Source organism: Periplaneta americana, chromosome 12 (assembly GCF_040183065.1).
Source record: "Periplaneta americana isolate PAMFEO1 chromosome 12, P.americana_PAMFEO1_priV1, whole genome shotgun sequence".
Taxonomy (NCBI): domain Eukaryota; kingdom Metazoa; phylum Arthropoda; class Insecta; order Blattodea; family Blattidae; genus Periplaneta; species Periplaneta americana.
Window position 1 is genome coordinate 50,974,421 of NC_091128.1, and position 21,484 is coordinate 50,995,904.

Consider the following 21,484-nt stretch of genomic DNA (forward strand, 5'->3'; position numbering starts at 1 on the left):
ACTTTTCCGATGCGTGCGATCATGGCCTCCTAATAAATCAATGTTAATTGCTCAATTGTTACTATATGTTGTGCCATATTCAGCGCTGTGCCAAAATAGCAGACGGAGAACTTCCGTCACTTGTAGAAAACTGGGAAGAATTATATAATTTGAGGCGTTCCCATTACAGTAATCAAGTCGTGTCTTACATATATATATATTATGTAACCAATCTCTCTTTCGTTTCTTCCTCTTCAATTAAGATGCATGAAGCAATTACAAATTCTTATTCGCTAACATTCATAATTAATAGACCTAATCTCAAACTCCTCTATTTTCAGCAATGTCAATATCGTACGACGTCATGTTTTAAACAGCTGATAGGGAATCCAATGAGGTAGAGCCGTTACAGTGAACGCACTGCACTTGAAATATCCATTGCATGTGGTTCGTATGAGGAGTGCAATACGATGTAATGAACGCTTACCTTAACTCTTCCACTTTGGATATTCCTTCCTCTTCTATGAAGTCACTGTTGTTACAAGATTCGTCATCGCTATTGCTGCCACTGCTTGATACCTACCCTTCTATTAGATTTAGTTTCCTTCTACTTGTAAATCAAGTTCTTTTACAACTTGTTGTAAGACTACTAACACCGCCTTAGTGTGTCTTAGTCTTTTGTTGGACTATTACCTCCTGTGTGTAAAAATTCTGAATAGTATAAATACGACTAGCATATTTATCACATCTATTCTGTTTGAGATCGCCAGATTTTTAAAGTCAAATCTGACACCGTAACCAAGAACAAGAACAACTTCACTCTCTCCTTTATTAGTTCATTATACATTTTGTAATTCCTATTGCTATATCATATATTTTAACCTATGTCAGCTATATGTACAAAAAGTGTCAACATTAGGAATGGAGCAAAAAAAAAATAGGTGTCAGCCACGGGTACATATGCACACATTTTGAAATTTAGTTGTCAAGGATAATTTTTGTTAACTTGGACATTTTCTTTAGACTTGCTGTGCTAAGCATAAAAAGAACTACTTCTTGACATAATGTATTTAATGCATGACTTTTAAAGCAAATATTTTATATCTGAATTAAGTGTGAAAAATTCTTAAAGTGTCAGCTACCGGTGCACCTACCTTAATAGTGCTCAATTTTCCTACAACACAGCTTAACTGGAACTGATCTGAAAGAATCTACAAGCACAAAGTTTCTTGGTTACAATCGCTTGAATTGGAAAACACACATTGAATAGATTACTTCTAAATTAAGTACTGCCTGTTATAAAAACCGTAGCTTCTGTAACATGGCATACTTTCAGTCCATAATGAAATAGGGATTAACATTCTAGGGAAACTCATTATTTTTATTTTACAAAAGAAAGCTCTAAGATAATGACAGATGTGTGCATAAAAGGACATGTTAAGAAAATCCAAAATTTAGAAATACTGACCTTGCTTTGTGAGTATATATAATAAAAAAAAAAAAAAAAAAAAAGACGTTGAATATTCATGTATGATGATGTTCCATGCACTGCCTAATTATCATCTTAAAGGTTTGAAGTGCCAAGGGAAAAGTTTCAGAACAGTATGAATATCATTTCTGCATATCTATTACCTTTTACTCAACTGATGAGTTGTTTATGCTTGTAAATTGTATTAATCTGTTTGCTATGTATTGTATATTTTTGTATAACTTTTGACTTGTTACACATCTTAAACCTACAATGTTGATGTAAGGTCTATGGAACACAATAAATTAAATAACAATTAAAAAAAAAACATCTTTATAGATTCTGTCCCACTTTGGCTCAGGATAGCTTAAATAATTGTTTTAATTATTGTTCACTGCTCATTTTAAATGATACAGGTAGTGAAAACTATTACACTATAATGAGATAGCAGTTGATGGCAACAGTTTCTCCAGTGACAAAACACTTCGGTTTCTTGTTAGTGTCTCATAATATGCAGTATGTTTAATATTAAAACTTCTAAATATACTGCTCAAAAAATTAGTGTAACAGGTTTTTGTATGCTATAAATTCTTAGTATAAGGCAATAGCTGTGCTGTAATGATATTATTTGCGTTAACATCTTTTCTATTTAGGAAACACGAAATTTGGTTTTCATCTTCATCGCAGTCCGAGAAAATCCAATAGTAATCCATCCATGCTGAAAACCAATATGATTTAGCTTGATCTCCATTTGACTATGGCCGTTTTAGAACATATCGGGGTCTATGATCATTGTTGGGGTCTAATTCAGATGTTATTGCAAAGGAACTACAAAATGTTTAATGTCAGGGAAGCTGAAGTTGCACGAGTTGTCACCCTCATTCAGCAGGGATGGACTTATCATCAGTGCCATTGACCTCCGTTGCTCGGTGTCAGTTGTGTGTAGATCTGTCAAACGTTATAGGGAGTCAGGGCAGTACAAAAGGGGATGTGAATAAGGACGTAAACGAAAGACAAGTGAAAATCAAGACAGATTTTTAGTTCTTTCTGCTTTGTGTTGCCGTACATCCACTGCTCGTGACCTGCAAAATGATCTCAGGTTACTACATGGAATAGTGTAAGTGACCAGATAGTCAGGAATAGATTGTGGGAAGTTAATTTGAGAGCTCGGAAACCTCTATGTGCCACTTGTTTGGAGGTTCATCGCAAGTGAGCAATGTTAAGATTCGCTCTGAAACATGTAAATTTGGAACTTTGACATTGGAGGCAAGTACTGTTCACAGATGAATCAAGGTTCTCCCTGACTTCCTGTAATGGACAATTATGTACCTAGAGACATCGTGGAGAGCATCTCGAACCTAACATTCTTGAAATTGACAGGTTTGGTGGGGGCTCAATTATGGTCTGAGCCGGTATCAGCTTAGAAACGAAAACTGCCCTGATCGTCATTCCTGGGCGGCTAAATGCAATTGGTTATGTTGAGAATATATTGCGACATGTTCTGCCTGTAATGAAACGTATAGGTGCTGGATTTGTGTTAATGCATGACAACACGAGAGCCCACGTTGACGCCGTCTCCATGAACTTTCTGAACGAGCATGACATTCCTGTAATTGATTGGCCAGCGATTAGTCCAGAATTAAATCCTGTTGAACAGGTATGGATTATGTTTGAAAGACGCATCTGTAGGCGCCACTGAAGCCCACAGAACCTCGAAGAGCTTGCAGTGGAATTTAATGAAGAGTGGATGAATATGCCCCAAGTCAACATTTGGCGGCTTGCGAGAAGCATATCTCGTAGATGCCAAGCAGTAATTCATGCTCATAGAGGCCACACGGGGTACTAAGTCCATGTAAAGATTGTGAGGACTCATGTTTTTTTTAGAATAAAGTAACAGATTTTTCACTTTGTTTTGTGCAGTATCGAGTAAGATAACCATTGTTGATCACAACTTGGTTGTAAATGGCCATGGAAAGTAATTTGTTATAAAATATAGTATCTGAAGTTCATGCTGTCCTAAGGACAACATTCTACGTTTTCATTGTTCAATAAAAGATTAATTTCAAATCTTGTTCTACTAATTTTTTTGAGCAGTATATATTAAAGAAAAACTGGAAGTCTTATAAATTATTGCCAATGTGGATATGAATATTGTGGTTGCCTTATAGAGTTCTACTTTAACAAGAGTTTTCTTTCTCTATAGCTGTTAATTTTTTTTTTTTTTTTTTTTTGGACTTTCTTTAGTTGTCCATTCTACTATCTTATATGAAGTATTAAATGTTCGTTGCCTGGCTCTGCTGAAATAGTCTTTCCTGTACAAACTAATCTAGATATAATATGCAAATTAGGCAGATTTTATTGAGAGTATCAATTGAGCTAATCCATGTCACTTCCGTCGTTTCAAAATGCCCAAGAATTTGATCACTACATTCCTAGTTTTTCTGTTTGATTATTTAAATTTAGTTTGTGTATCAGTGCTCAAAACATGTTTTCTATTACAGCTTTTTGCTACCATGTTTATTTGTGATGTTACATATGTAAAATATAACAGTGCTTTCAACAAAGGTAACTAACTTACAAGATCTCATAATGTAAAGACTGAAGAACCTATCTCACCATAGCTTCACATAAATGGACTTTGATTACATCTTTGTCACATATCATGTTGTAACAACCAACCCAAGCAACAGATATGATTAACTGAAGAAAACTAATGGCTTCGTTTTTAAGAAATGAAAGGACCTCACTAGTTTTAAAGATGACTAACAATGAAGTCGAAACTAGTCAACTAACGTATCTTCAATGAAATAAAATTCCATCCATTCCCTTTAAGTACTTATATGTGAGAGAAAGCAATATATCTTGGCTGTCACAGTGACACAGCTAATCTTACTTATTCATCATGAATGAGGTTTTCTGATTACAAGGAGACAATATGCTTTTGTCAGCAACAATTTGATGATATGTTTCTGATGGAAGTAATGATGTAAAATTAAATACAGCAAAACCGAATTACACAATGCTAAAAAAACTATTGAATTACTGGAAGTGAAAGTTGCAGTCTACCATTTTTTAGTTAATGTGCTTACCTTCTTCCTATTTTCGTTAGGTAGCCATGGTAATTCAGTACGTAGTTGTGTCACTGATAATGGAGAGGTCCTGAGTTCAAGATCCATTTACTTTAATTTAAATAATTTCGAGGGAAAAATTGTTCTGGGGCTGGGTATCGAACCCGGGACCTTTGGTTAAACATACCAATGCTCTCCCAACTGAACTACCCGGGAACTCTACCCGACACTGATCCAATTTTTCCCTCTATATCCACAGACCTCAAAGTGGGCTGACAACTGTCAAGCAACCAACATTGAGTGCACACTAACTCTGTGTCACTTAAATTGTGGTTTTATGTTATGTACAGTGACGTGTAATATGGAAATCAAGCTTTCAGGTAACTCCCTGTAAAGTTAATTTGAATAATTTCGAGGGAAAAATTGTTCCGGAGTTAGCATGCACTCAATGTTGGTTGCTTGACAGTTGTCAGCCCACTTTGAGGTCTGTGGATATAGAGGGGAAAAATTGGATTGGTGTCAGGTAGAGTTCCCGGGTAGCTCAGTTGGGAGAGCATTGGTACGTTTAACCAAAGGTCCCGGGTTCGATACCCGGCCCCAGAACAATTTTTCCCTCGAAATTATTCAAATTAACTTTACAGGGAGTTATACCTGAAAGCTTGATTTGCATAATATACGTCACTGTACGTAACAGAAAACCACAATTTAAGTGACACAGAGTTTAGTGTGCACTCAATGTTGGTTGCTTGACGGTTGTCAGCCCACTTTGAGGTCTGTGGATATAGAGGGAAAAATTGGATCGGTGTCGGGTAGAGTTCCCGGGTAGCTCAGTTGGGAGAGCGTTGGTACAATTAACCAAAGGTCCCGGGTTCGATACCAGGCCCCGGAACAATTTTTCCCTCGAAATTATTCAAATCAACTTTACAGGGAGTTATACCTGAAAGCTTGATTTCCATATACTTTAGTTTTTTCGTTTGCTATGTTATTCCACTTTAAAAATTATTACTTTATGTTTAAATGAATAAAGAAAGAGTGGAATTGCTTCTATGCTTAATACATACCTTATGTTGATGATGATGTTGTTGTTGTAGTTGTTGCATACTTATGGAATTTGAATTTTCTCCAATCTTCTACGGGCATTCCAGTAATAATTAATATATACCTTATTGTGAGTGATATTCTTTCAGTGTTATTCTTCAATGTGTTTACACTGAGATTCACGTTTCTATCCTATGCAGAGAAGGCATATTGGAACTTTCAACCACTCAACAATCATTGTTTCCCCTTTCCAGAGAAGTAGCTGTATTTGCTTTATTATTATTTATTATTTTAAAAATAAGAGAAATGCTGCCGGGTTAAAATTCCGAATCTAAAATCGTGAAAACCAGTATCTCCAAATGGCAGAATCCCGAATGTTAAAATGCAGAAATATCAAGTTCTCAAAACGAAAATCCCGAAACAATCCTGCTAAATGATATAATTTATCATCACCCATTGCTACAATATACGACAACCAGTGATATGCAGCAAACTCCAACACAACAAACCATCAGGCAAACCTCCAAAACATCAACACAACAAATTATCAGTCGAATCTCCAAGAAAATGCAAGAAGCAACGATAATACATTTGCGACTAGAGGCATGAAATTACTGTCAAAGCGTGCCTCAAAAGCAGGCATGGTCCAGGCGAGAAATGCCAGAGCCATTACAATCGGGAACAATGAAAATCTAGGGATAGTGGAAAGGACTGTGAAATACAGGCTGAAAATTCCACTCACATTCACTGTTCGAAAAGGGAAATGGCAGAGGCAGAGAGGGTCAGGATAAATATCCTGCAGGTAGCTGTGCCACCAAGAACTCTATCATGGAGCCACATGCCATATTATGGATTGAATTAGCAATGGTGCCTGAAACTGTTCTTCCACCCTTACCTGAATGAGAATCTGTGGTGGGCTATATGACAGCAAAGGCACCACTGAACCTCACATCCCTGCAGCAATTACCAGATCATTACACAAGAACTCAATGCCATAAACGTTTCTATGACTCCTATACTGCCCATGGTGAACAAAACAGTAAAGTCCTCGTTTTCAGATGCTGGAGATATTGAAATCGCAATCCCATTAGTTTACATGCTTTTCCCAGGCAAGAATATAGAATATTATACTACGGTGTTACAGCAGGTGATGGAGGACACATAAACATCACCTTTTCCCGGAGATCCACCCACTTGTATTATGTCAGATTTCGAGTTCGACATAATAAAGAGTGCCAAGGAGTGCTACTATCTCATTGCTACTTTTCCCACCTGGGGCAATATGTGTACAAACAAATATAGGTGAAAGGTCTTCAAGCACAGTGTTGGATGTCATGTTGTGATTTAGGTGCATGTGGCAGCACCAGTTAGGTAGTGTACAGTTTGTTTATGTGTTTGCAGCTACACCGGATATAGCATTGCTACAGACATTCCAGATTGTTCTAGTACATTTTACAGAAAGTGACGCTAATTTGACTTGGCGTCAGTTTAAAAGAGACACTTTAACAGGATGTCTACAGACAGTCCATGGAAGTGTGGGTTGTGACATTAGCGCTTATTTACAATGGAAATATAGTCCAATGTGTATATCAGAGCGCTGCATTGGAGTTAAATCGCTCGCTTGAACTCGGTCGAATGTCGCACGCTCGAGTGAGATAAGATCGGTCGTGATACGCTCGTAATAAATAGAAGCACAGTACAAGGTCATCTTACCGACATGTCTTATCTTGCATGGAAGGCGACAGATAAGATACACATATGTTTTGCTCACACGGTAAAAATAAGGCTTTATTTTCTGCATTTATGACAAACGTCTAATGGAACAATCTAATGGAACGTACGAAAACAGTAACATGAAGTTATAAATGAAATACTATGAAGAACTTCGATGTACAGTTATTATTGTTAATTAATAATTATTTTATATTTGATTTACCACATAATATAATATGATAGGTCCATACATAGTGTTCCGCCTATATGCTGCGACAATGTAGAAACGTTTTACAAAATATTATTGATATAGCAGTAGATTAATAACAATATTAGTACAGAGATGTCACAGAAAATATAATAAAACGAATAATCATGCTGCACAACTGTTACAGACGCAAAGATTGATACACTAATTATTAGAGATTATTATTATTACTAGAAAACTTGATATGGTTCTTGCATTATCGTGATTGTGTTGTCCGTTTGTAATAATTGCATTTACATCCAACAACATCTATCAGATGTGGCAAAAAAAAAATCACTCCTGTGTGGGAAAAGAAAAACATTTACCTACAACATTTATATTACACTTTAAAGCAAGTTTTGTAGTTGTACTAAGGAGAGGTTAGTTAAACACTGCAAAGTTTTGAAATGATAAACATCTATGATGTTACTACACAGTTCATCACGGTAACAAGAACGAATGTCTAACGCTCGGCTTATACCGTTCGAGAATTTATCACTCGCGACAATTTTACCCATCATGCATGTGCGCTACCTATCGGATTATGCTATGAACTACTTGGTGCTAGAGCGAAAACGTCCGATGCAGACCTCTGATGTGTACAAACAAATAAAGGTGAAAGGTCTTCAAGCAGTGTTGGATGTCATGTATAAATTAGTTTGTGATTTAGGTGCATGTGGCAGCATCAGTTAGGTAGTGTACAGTTTGTTTATGTGTTTGCAACTGCACCGGATATAGCATTGCTACAGACATTTCAGATTGTTCTAGTACATTTTACAGAAAGTGACGCTAATTTGACTTGGCGTCAGTTTAAAAGAGACACTTTAACAGGATGGCTACAGACAGTCCATGGAAGTGTGGCTTGTGACATTAGCGCTTATTTACAATGGAAATACAGTCCAAAGTGTATATATATTTGGCAATAAATTTTCTAATTTCAAATAGCTCATGGCCCCACATACAGTATGGTAACGTTAACGAAAGGTAACTGAAAACAGAAGCTCACATGCAGCTGTCACGAGCTTTCATACCTGTTGATATTGCAGTTTGTTTCTGGATGTTACATGACGACACCTTTGATGAGATTTTATAGGCGCTGCATTATTTTTATACCACTTACATTTCTGAGACACCAGCATGTGGAGTCAATGTGAAGCAACTCTTCAAGATCAGTGATACATGAAAAACACAACTGACTAGATTATTATTGGGAAACCTCACACCCATACTTCTATGGAGCTTTGGAAGAGATTATCACAGAACAGGCAGACATGGAAGCAATGTTGAGAGAATTTCAATTGGGTTAAAATGTGCGTGCAATGCCGAAAATACAGTGGATGAAGCTGCGGAAGAGAATCAAGTCACTGGTCATGGAATACAGCACATACAAGACCGGCAATCATCACTTACATTATTTACGAACTTCGGGACACAACTTCACACTCTAACAGTGCACAGTATTAACCAAAATAAATTCTGATAATATATCGTGATTTCAGAATTACGGTTTCGGGATTTTGGCGGTTCAGGATATTGGTTTCTGAATAATGGTCTTCAGGATTTTGGTTCTTTGGGACACTACTGCTCAAGATTTCTTCTTTTCAGGACTTCACCTTCCGGATTTTCACCCTGAATCAAGAGAAACACGTAAATTATAGCAAGATAATGTAGAATAACGTGGAAAGAAAAAAAAAATTATAAACTGTACTGTTCCGAACTTGGGGCATTCCTGTTACCAGCCTCATGTCTGTGCACTGACCTAACTTCTATTATCCAATTAAATTAGAAAAAAAGGAATCATCACCATTTTCAAAAGGAAGAAGTTTTAGGTTGGTTCATAAATGTCTCAAATGATTCTGTTTCCTTTATCTCCTTTTGGGTAGTTGATCAAAGTTTTACATTAGCTAGAAAAGCAGCAGAGCACACTTTTGCTATCACTAACTTCACAACCTTTGACTCAGTAAAGATTGGTTTTATTATATTTTATTTAATGTAAGTAGCTTCCATCGGAAACAATATTATAAAAAATCAGTGGTCCCAAGACTGTATTCTCTGCTTGTTATAAAGTTTGGTAATAATATTTAATAAAATTTAAATACACTAAATCCATACCATATTATTAGGATTCCTTTATAAATTAATCAAATATCGAAATTAATTTAAGTTTCAATCTCCACTTCTCTACCCATGCACTTATCACTAAAGACATTCTTTTGTATTTGGATCATTTCTTGCAGTATTTTTTCTCATCTAAATTTTGGCAGAGAATTCAATAGGTATAGTCTAGTCGATAATACTCTAAATTCTCTTTCTTACATTCAAATTTTTCAAATGATAATTTGAAATCTCAGTTTCATCAGAGATTGAGACAAAGAAATCAAAGAAATGAAACTATATAACTCTAATGTTTACTGACAAATCCAAAATCGTTAGTATAATATTTAATTCTCCAATTTATAGTAAAAGAAAGTACAGTATAAACCTGAATAGCTGTTTGAATCCTCCACCAAGAGGCACGAAAATACCAGGTACCGTATATCTGTATATTTCAACAGCTATCCATTGATACAGTTGAATAATTCCAATGTCTTTCAAACAATGAATATTACTTTCTAAACATTCAATGTGTAACTAATATTTTGTGTGTTCAAAGTCACACAGAAACATTAGGATTCTGTACATATAGATTGGTACAGATGTTTTCTAGTCTTTCCATCCTCTCATACAGAGTCCACTTCCACAAATCAACAAACAGTAACCAGCAACCAGAAGGATGAAGTACAATACCGACGTGAATTTAACAACTAGAAGATTGCCTTTTTCTACATAATACAAAAAAACATAAAAATGATACTTCATATTTACATCCTCCGAGAAATTCCAATTTTCTGTTTTATGCTTAAAAATATACACAATCACGTAAGCTCATTAACTTGGCTATACAGTCCTGCAGAAATACTGAAATAAACCTTCGTGACATTAGCAATTCAGTTCTTATATTAATACATAGCGTAATCAGCAGAATTTACTCTGCTCTTCCTTTTCTTTTTTATTTCATAAAATTTAAAAATCAATGACAGTACTATGTATGAATTCATTATTATTTTATTATATCATGATTCATGAGAATATAAAGTTCGCCATATACTTTCAGTGTTACTATTTTCCTATTATAATACACATTTATGCTTTCTAATGGTTTTAATTATACCTGGTGCAGCAAAGGAACATGAAGATTTCGTAATTTTATTTTAAATCATAATAACTTATTATTCGTTATCTTGATTAGTCATTTTAGCAGCCATGGAGCAGTGAAGTGCTCAGAAATCGTTCATTTGTTTTGAAAATATTTTTTAAACAGGGAGACTCACTGATTAAATTTATTTCGAGATATTTTAATGTTTCATGGTACAGAAGCATTCCAAGTCGCAAAGTTATAGGTAGATATTTATTTATTTACCAGAGCTTCCTCAAATTAGAGGCTACCATTAGACAAAGCATACAAAACAATACAAGAACAAATAGATGATGAAAGATAACAGAGTAAGAAAAAAAGTAAATAAGTACACAAACAAACAAACAATGAAAACTGTTTCTGCATTCCAAAGTAATCCACCAGACAGAATACCCACTATCTATTCTCCAGAAAACAATGAAACATTTTTAAGGAGTCCCATGTTGTTCTGCTAGGAGACATTCTGTTGCTTTATGAATATTCAACTACAATCAATCTTCTTAATGTATCCAGCCGATAGCTGACAACACAAAGTCCACTACAGTCCACTGTAGTCTTTTCAGTTTTTGTTTTTCATGAGAAATGAGGGGTATTTTGGGTGTAGTCAATATATACTGCAGGGCTGTGTCTTCTGCAACTGGTACTGATGATTTTAATTTACTTCTTTTGTGGTTTATGGATGGACAGTATAGAAGAACGTGTTCCAGATCTTCATCATGATTATTACACCACAGACAAGTAGGAGTATCAGAAAGGTGGAGAATTTGGAGATTCTACACACGAATATGAAGTTTCATCCTTACAAGATGATATTGCAAGAGCTGAATGAGCAGCTTGATATGACAAACAGCCATAGAGTATCACAGTAATTACTCCAAATATTGAATAAAACTATTTCTTTAATGACAAATGATCCCTTTTCTGAAAGGAGCTAGGAAAAGAGGTCAATTTGCAAAACTGTGTAGAGACAGATTAAAGATTAACAGTTTGGTCTTTAGTGTGGAAGAATGTCTCGGAAGCTTAAAGGATCCAGTAGGTTTGGAAGAAATGGAGAGAAATAGAAGAGTTCTGAAAGAGAAAATTAGGGGATTAGTGTCGATGAGCGTTGGGAGTGACACCAGTTTTGGACAATGTACAAGAGAATAGCAAGGCAAGCGTTCCACAGAGGTCAAAAATAAGCTATGGAATACGGAAAGAAGAAACCTCAGATGAGCGGGAGAAATCATTGACGTCACCAGACAAGGAAGAAGTATCAAGATGTAGCAGAATACTGCAAACACGTCAGAATTCGAGCAGTCAGCATTTGGGGGGCTATTCTGAAGGGGATATGAGAAATACATTGTCAGAAAAAAACAATGGCAAGCCAATCGAGGAGAAGTGGAACTGATCCAGGGGGCAGTGGTGAAGGAAGAAGGGAGAATAGTAGAAAGAAACAATATGATTTAAGAGAGATGGTTGTTAAGGTGTGTGAAAATGAGGAAAAATTGCCTCAAAGCAGCCCGGCATAGATTTGGTTCTAATGCACATAGCTTTTTGAAATTGTTTGAGCTGAATGATGGAGCTTTTGGCTATTGAATGAATCCAGAATAGTGTCGATCTAGTTCTTTGTAAGACAATATTTTATTTACATTAAAGCTTTTTTTTATTTTTATTTTTTTTTAGAGTATTGTTACACAAAATAACATTAGTGCACGTTTCTCAGAAACTAATTAAGATAGAATTATGAAATCTTCAGAGTATATTAATAGATACATGTTAGTCACATTCGTGCAATTATTTTAAGATAACTAAAAAAAGTCTCATTTATCCCAATTTTTCTAGTTAGAAGAAAATAATTTTTTCAATAACGAATTTCATTTGATCCCTAGTACCAAAATAATGAACAAATTAAAAAGATAGTGCATGGCTTTACTTTAGTTTCCTCTGACAATAAGTAGTTAAAATTTCATTACCATCAGAATTATAGAAAATCACTGAAGTGCACCAATGTTATGTTGTGTAATGATACTAAAAAAAAAATATCAATCTTCTTAATGTATCCAGCTGTTTGCTGACAACATAAAGTCCACTATAGTCCACTGTAGTCTATTCAGTTGTTGTTTTTCACGAGAAATGAGGAGTATTTTGATCGGTGTTCATTATAGATGCCTGTTGCTAGTAGCCAGAGGTGGGGTGTAGTCAATATATACTGCAGGGCTGTGTCTTCTGCAACTGGTACTGATGATTTTAATTTACTTCTTTTGTGGTTAATGGATGGACAGTATAGAAGAATATGTTCCACATCTTCATCATGATTATTACACCACAGACAAGTAGGATTATCAGAAATGTGAAATCGGTGTAGGTACAATTGTGTGACAATGTGACCTGTTCTAGCCTTGTTAAAAATGTTTGAACATGTCTGGGCAAGTTTTTGTACATTTCCAGGTCATTTCGTTTCTTTTGTACAGATTGTAAAATTTTTCCTTTGTCAGAAGAGAGCCAATTGTTGATCCATAGGTTTGTAAAATGAGATTTTACTGAAGCAAAAGCACTGGATAAAGATATCACTTGAAGAGGTCTTGGTTGCAAATATGTTGCCTGTTTTGCAATATTATCGACTTTCTCGTTTCCAGGTATACCACAATGACTAGGTATCCATTGAAATGTTATTTCCTTTTGGAGTTCTTCTATGAACATGTGGTGGAATAATGATTTAACTTACATGAGAAAACGACAGCAAGCTGCTCGGCGACAATGGATGAAAACGAGAACAGTTGATGACAAAATAAAATATAATAAAGCAAGGGCAAATCTCAGAAGAAGTATTCTTGAAGCCAAAAGAACAAGCTGGCAGCGATTTGTTGGGTCTTCAAACCCAAATACTCCGCCTACAACTGTATGGAAAAGATTTAAAGCCATAGAAGGCAATACTTACGAACACATCACTCACCTTAAAGATAGTAATCACACAATAACAACAGAAAAAAAACCCCTTTAATATTATATATATATATATATATATATATATATATATTTCTGTCTGATGAACAACTCAAAATCTGTGCATCAGTGGCTAACCATGACAATATCTTTGAAAAATATTGGAGTGCAAGAGGTCAAATGACTTTATTGTCAAATGCCTGGCATTAGAAAATAACACATATTTCTGTCTTACAAGGAACTAGATCAAAACTATTCTGGGTTCATTCAATAGCAAAAAACTCCATCATTCAGCATAAAAAATTTAAAAAAATTATGTTCATTAGAACTAAATCCATGCTGGGCTGCTTTCAGGCAATTTTTTTCTCCTTAAGGAGTTGGGGTGGTAGGGAAATCGTGAGAGAAAAAAAGAGAGAAAAAGTAGACAGTAGGGGAGGGACAAGGATGTCAATGGCAAGTGAAGTGATGAGGGGAAGTGTGGGTGCCAGTAGTGGATCATCAGTAGTATGAGAACGGGGGAAGTAATAGATGGGTAGGGTGGAGAGTGAGAGGTGACTATGACTTGCATAAAGTATACAAAATATGTGAAGTTCCATCTCGCTGGAAGAAATACTAAACTTAATGACAAATATATTACATTAATTATATATGAAGCACATTTTCATTTGCCTATCTGTGTAAATAAACAGAAATCCGCTAGGAGATACAGGAAAATCCACAGCAACAGTAAATGTGCAAACTGGTATGGTGCATTAAACTTCAGAATCACTGGTCCATATTTTTTTGAAGATGATGTTATGGTCACATCTTTTTAATGAATTGAAATGTTATGCAATGTTCTGGGACCATAATTGCAGCATCATGGAATTTAACTGTCGTCTGTTAACAAGATGGAACCACTGCGCATACCGAAAGAGCATCCATGAAAGTGTTGCAGGGCAGGTTATATTGCGTGAACGTGACTTTTCATGGCATACATGTTTGTCTGACATCACCATCTGCGATTACTTCCTTAAGAATCTAAAAGCTCATGTTTTCATTAGTACCCCACGACACTAAAGAACTCAAGAGAACAATTCAGAGGGAAATTGCAGAAGAGATCAAGAGGAGAGCTACGAGAAACTTGTGAGGAAGGCTGGAGAAATGTGTTAGAAATGTTGGGTATCATTTAAAAGATGTGTTGTTTGCAAATAAATAAAGAGAAATATTTTAATTGAATTTAATATAAAATGGCATCCTATGTTAATTTACTCTGTAATCATAAATTAAATCTAAATTTATAATTAGCTGATTTATTAGATATTAAAAATCGTCAGGGTCCTTTGCTGCATCCTGTATTTCTAACACTTCACTATACAATGCTCAGGATCCCAATTCTTGCTACGAAAATTAAAACTCATGGGAATATTTGACAGAACACAGATTACATACAACAGTAACTGCTTATCTTTATAAAATGTTACATTCTTTTTTGACATTTTGTATTTATGTTTAAGAAATTAAATACTGTTCTCATTTAGATTCAATACAGTACTTTATATTTTAATACTTCAGTACGAACTCAGACTTAAAACTTACATGTTCAAGAAGAGTTAGTGTCAGGTTCATACCAAGAATGCTGTGTTTAGTCCTCTAATGTAACATTCTTGAACAAGTATGACATAGATTCTTTGTTGTGGATGCGACGGATAGCTTCTGACAGTAGGATACTAATGTCAACAGTTTTAATTTTATGACACTGCATCTTCTGAAGTTCATGTGGAATTGTATTGGTTACCACGACCTGAAAATTAATAATATACATACTTCTAAAAATGTGTTCAATTACCTATAAATATGTAATAGGGACCTCCTGTATTATAGAAAAATATTGTAGGTACTATAAACTGCAATATGTAAGAAATTTAAATTACACACCTATCCATGCATGCATGCACGCACGCACGCACGCACACACTGTGAACGCATGCATACACACATCGTCATCATCATCATATACACTTCATCATTAATCAGCATGATTATAGTTATGTGGATACTACAAAAGCCCTCAGATTTATCGTTCATTACATTGCATCAACATTGTCTATAACTACGCTCAAAAGTTAGCACTCCATAATTTATCATCATTGGGCAATACAAACATCTAATATATATGAATATGAATGTGTTCTTTTTTTTATCCAATAGTGGATATTTGATTCTGTATCATTCATCCAAGCGCCCCCATATACGAGAGATGTGCCAAAGCTGTATTTATTTTTTCCAGCACTGACATTGTCTCGCTGCACCATGAGAGACAAACTACCACAGCATCAGATGATGATGATTATTAATGGAGCAATGGTGGAATGTTGATAAGGGAATGGGAGCATCCCCCATAAACTTATCACCAAACATCGTCTATGTCTGCTATAAATTTCACTTGAACTGCTGGAATTCGAACCTGATTACCAGTGTCGAAAACAGAAACACTTTGGCTAACAGTGTACTGAATATGGATGCTTAAGACAGGAGTAGAAATTGTAAAACTTGTAAAGCATAATAAAACTAGAATACAGTACCGGTATTGATCAATAAAATAGTTCGTACATATCCAAGTAGCAAATATCTTAAAATACTTTTGTCACAATAAATGCAAATGGTACTGTCACTAATGATATTACCAGCTACCTCCAAATTCCTCTCAACAGTCTGTGTTTACTGTACATGGAACATAAATTTTTAAAGAATTAACACTGTTGCTAAATGTTGTTATAAACAAGTTGCTTATTAAAAATGTGTCGTTATAAAATAATATTTGAAGAATTTCCCTCTTGCTAAATGTTGCTTATTAAAAATGTGTTGTTATAAAAATAACAAATCACATTCCTTTAAAAGATAAAAGCCGCACTTTTTAATTACTAACACTGCAGCTGAGGTATTGCACTAACTATGGTCGCTATAACCAAGTTCAACTGTAAAAGCTTTCAAGAATCATTTACTTGTAGTCAGTATAATGTTTCAACTGCAAGGTGAAATGATGTATTTCCAATATTTTCAAAGTTTTTGTCAGTTCTACACTAAAAGATATGTAGAGTGAAGAAGTTTGTAACTAATTGTGACTTAGTTGCAAAGGAAGTGTACTTTATACTGTTGGATCCATTATGCTAGGATACTTACGATCAATTTCTAAAACGAGGTCTAGACCACGGCCATGGTTTTAAACTTCGTTTGGACTTATAAAATGAGATCTTTTTCATTTTTCTGAGCCATGGCTCAAAACCATGGTCTGAAGCGGAGACCATGGCTGGGGTAGGTTTAAAAACCTCGGCTTAATGTGTACAAGATGGAGGTAGATGATCAGCTGGGTGATTATAGAAGGAAAATTTGTGTCTACGGGTATTAAATCCCCAGATTAGAGTGATGAGAGACAGGAATAATCCTTTGTAACTATATAACGACGATAATTTCAGGCAAATATTTCGATTTTCGAAGGAATCAACGCAAAATTTAGCAAGAATGCTAAATAATAATCTGCAACGAAATGCAAGAGGCAGCAGGTTGACCATTTTTTACACGTTCTTGTTGCTTTGAGGGAAGTATGATATAATATTTTATATTAATTATACCTTTATGTCTATAGACGATATAACTTAATTTTTAGTCTTTATAGTAGTTTTGGACATTATATTTAATACTCGAAAATGACGTGAGCATACAGGAATATGAAGCAAACGTGATTTTGTTTTCTTATTTTAAGTTTTATGCTAGTGGGGCTTTCAACGTAGTGGGCCTATTATATATGAAAACAGAACCATACTACATTTTAGTTTCAATTGAAATTTTAATCCAGTTAGTATTTAGATTATTAATTCCTTAGAACCGGGTTTTCAGGTAGTTAATGTTGGTAGTAGTTATGAACAAATGATAAAAAACAACATAAATGCTCGATTTGTGCTAATTATTTGGATAATTTCATTCTGGTACCTAAAAATCCGATCCCTATTAAATACTAAGTAATGCTAGTATTTTAACGCACATATATTCTGTAAATTAGTAGACATAACAATACCTTAGCTGAGAACAAAAGAATGTGACTTACTGCAATTCAATAAAAATATTAATCCCGATGTTAATTTCTTTCTAATATCGACGTTTACAGGAATAAAAATAGATTCTTAGCTGCGTTACCATATATAAAACCCTCGAACCTCGGTTTCTTCTCAGGCAGTGTCTCGACTTTGTTTTAGAAATCGCATAAGGATTCAGACCTCGATTGGGGTTTAAAAGCCGGGGTTTGGAACTACGATTTCATCTATGTTTTAGCAATCCACCCTTAATGTTCAAAATGGCATGGTTACATAGATAATGTGATCAGGCGAAGTTAATATTGACCATACATACACACACTGCTGTTCATAATTTATCTCTCAAATGTAATAGTTTGCTTCTTATTAAATAATGAAGACTTATGGTATATTTACTAATACTTAATTGCTTATTGATTGTAGCCCTAAATTCTCGTTAAAAATTGACTATTTCTCAAATAAAGCAAACATTTTATATAATTCACTTATGATGCAGTATTCCTTCAAAATTAAAATTGTGTTCTAATACGAATTACCTCATCAATTGGAGAATCTTCAATGAGGCGAGGAGCATCAGAAGAAAGGAGGCCATGAGTGGCAAGGACATAGATTTTGTAAGCACCTCTCTCTTTCAGCACTTCAGCAGCAGCCACAAATGACTGTACATCATCCACCATGTCATCCTAAAAAAATCATGCACGGTTACTGAAAGAAAATATCAAATTTACATTCTCAGACCTAGTTTTGGAATCTAGAAAATGAAACAGGCTAATAATAATGATTTTCTTTAACAATTCCATTCCTTATGCAGTGTACTTTGCAGATTCCTTTCTACCACGATTTCCGAATGATCACTCTTCCAAAAGGCTGTAATCCTATTTTCAACTTTCAGAAAATCAAATTCCGAAAATAATTCTTCCGAAACTCATTAATTCCGAATAGCGGAACTGTTCCAAATCAAGCTTTCAGGTATAACTCCCTGTAAAGTTGATTTGTATAATTTTGAGGGAAAAAATTGTTCCGGGGCCGGGCATCGAACCCGGGACCTTTGGTTAAACGTACCAATGCTCGACCAAGTGAGCTACCCGGGAACTCTACCTGACACTGATCCAACTTTACCCTCTATATTCACAGATCTCTAAAGTGGGCTGACAACCGTCAAGCAACCAACATTGAGTACACACTACAGTAACTCTGTGTGACTTAAATTGTGGTTTTCTGTTAACGAACAGTGACATGTATTATGCAAATCAAGCTTTCAGGTATAACTCCCTGTAAAGTTGATTTGAATAATTTTGAGGGAAAAATTGATCCGGGGCCGGGCATCGAATCCGGGACCTTTGGTTAAACGTACCAATGCTCGACCAACTGAGCTACCCGGGAACTCTACCTGACACTGATCCAACTTTTCCCTCTATATCCACAGACCTCTAAAGTGGGCTGACAACCATCAAGCAACCAACATTGAGTACACACTACAGTAACTCTGTGTGACTTAAATTGTGGTTTTCTGTTAACGAACAGTGACGTGTATTATGCAAATCAAGCTTTCAGGTATAACTCCCTGTAAAGTTGATTTGAATAATTTTGAGGGAAAAATTGTTCCGGGGCCGGGCATTGAACCCGGGACCTTTGGTTAAACGTACCAATGCTCGACCAACTGAGCTACCCGGGAACTCTACCTGACACTGATCCAACTTTTCCCTCTATATCCAGAGACCTCTAAAGTGGGCTGACAACCGTCAAGCAACCAACATTGAGTGCACACTACAGTAACTCTGTGTGGCTTAAATTGTGGTTTTCTGTTAACGAACAGTGACGTGTATTATGCAAATCAAGCTTTCAGGTATAACTCCCTGTAAAGTTGATTTGAATAATTTTGAGGGAAAAATTGTTCCGGGGCCGGGCATCGAACCCAGGACCTTTGGTTAAACGTACCAATGCTCGACCAACTGAGCTACCCGGGAACTCTACCTGACACTGATCCAACTTTTCCCTCTATATCCAGAGACCTCTAAAGTAGGCTGACAACCGTCAAGCAACCAACATTGAGTGCACACTACAGTAACTCTGTGTGGCTTAAATTGTGGTTTTCTGTTAACGAACAGTGACGTGTATTATGCAAATCAAGCTTTCAGGTATAACTCCCTGTAAAGTTGATTTGAATAATTTTGAGGGAAAAATTGTTCCGGGGCCGGGCATCAAACCCGGGACCTTTGGTTAAATGTACCAATGCTCTACCAACTGAGCTACCCGGGAACTCTACCCAACACCGATCCAACTTTTCCCTCTATATCCACAGACCTCGAAGTGGGCTAACAACCGTCAAGCAACCAACACTGAGTGCACACTAACTCTGTGTGACTTAAATTGTGGTTTTCTGTTAACGAACAGTGTTATGTATTACGCAAATCAAGCTTTCAGGTATAACTCCCTGTAAAGTTGATTTAAATAATTTTGAGCGGAACTGTTACTAATAATTAAAAAGCATACATTATAGACGAGTATAAAATCGGGGGACTAACCTTAAACAAGCACTTGAGACTTTTTATGAAATATTGTAAGTTTTCTTTTGTACTAAATACAATTACCCGGCCTTCATTACTATCTTCCTCTAGATATGAGTCAAATAATATAAATCTCTCACCCTGAAGAATTTTTTTTTTTATTTGTACCTGCTGGAAAAGTTAAAAACATCTTCTAGTGATATCAGATTTAGCAGTTCATCATGTCTCCTCTACCTTCGAATTGATTTCTTTAAATCTTTCCTTTCGGGCAAAAAATTTATGACACCAGAAGAAACTTGATATAGTTCACTGTGCAATATTTATAATGAGTGTAAGAAAAAAGTCCAGATCGAAAAAGACATATGTCCATGATTTGTATGCAGACGGAAAGAAATATAGAAAACTGCAATAATTATTGAAATAGTGTCAAAATGACACTCAAGTGGATGCAAGATAATAGATCTTGCGAACTGAATGAGAACTTCCTCTTTGACCAAGTGTCTAATTGAAATATCTTCTACCAGGCAACAAAGAGCACTGCTAAAAATTGTAGAATTTTATTTCTCTGTATCTGAGCATAATGTCAACGTTGTAAGAGTATTTTCTTTGATAGATGTTTTGTGGACAGGCCATGTTAGTAAATGCAGTTCTGCAGATGAAGTATAATGCGAAAAATGTAAACTTAAGTGAATTTCATTAAGGTCATTCAGAATCGAATAAAGTTTCTTTCTTCTATTCACATTTCTGAGAATTATGAATGGTACTGTGGTGGTGATACAGACTGCAATGGTCTGCCTCTAAAAGAAGGTAATACTGTAATACCAATGCCAATTTGAAGATGATAGATAGATGAGATAAAGTGTAATACTGAAGTGTCCGATCCTTTCTATATTAAGTGGTACAGATGCACCACAAGGCAACAGTCAATAAATGATATTTAGTGCAGCAGCTGTAGTAGAATGCTGCTACTACCGCTACCACTACCACTATGAGTATTATTATATTACTGCATATATAAAGTTTCTCTGCAGTGAAACTGAGCAGAGCAAAGGCAGTACAGACTTCCACTTTGAAATAAAATTTTACTATCCTTTGATCATTCTATGAATGACTGCGATATATAAATTATTGCTATTGTATTTGTCAATGATTAATAAATTATACTCTCTAGTGGTCACTGTCTGAATGATAGCAATTTAGAAATTATTGGTATTGCGAATAATTAAAACAATTAATA

At 35.4% G+C, this 21,484-nt stretch overlaps 1 protein-coding gene across 2 annotated transcripts in view; it reads right to left on the reverse strand.

Annotated features, from left to right (window-relative positions):
- Nucleotides 1-9,005: 9,005 nt before the first annotated feature.
- LOC138710411 (phosphoribosyl pyrophosphate synthase-associated protein 2) overlaps nucleotides 9,006-21,484 on the reverse strand; it is a 47,237-nt gene continuing 34,758 nt past the window's right edge. The window contains exons 7-9 of one of the 2 annotated variants that reach the window (XM_069841297.1): nucleotides 18,277-18,423; nucleotides 15,249-15,453; nucleotides 9,006-9,142 (exon numbers count right to left, since the gene is read on the reverse strand). In XM_069841297.1, the coding sequence (XP_069697398.1) occupies nucleotides 15,295-15,453; nucleotides 18,277-18,423 (306 nt within the window). In that variant the 3' untranslated portion in view covers nucleotides 9,006-9,142; nucleotides 15,249-15,294. Of the gene's footprint in view, nucleotides 9,143-15,032; nucleotides 15,454-18,276; nucleotides 18,424-21,484 lie in introns of those variants that run through there. The other variant, XM_069841296.1, reaches the window with a different exon arrangement.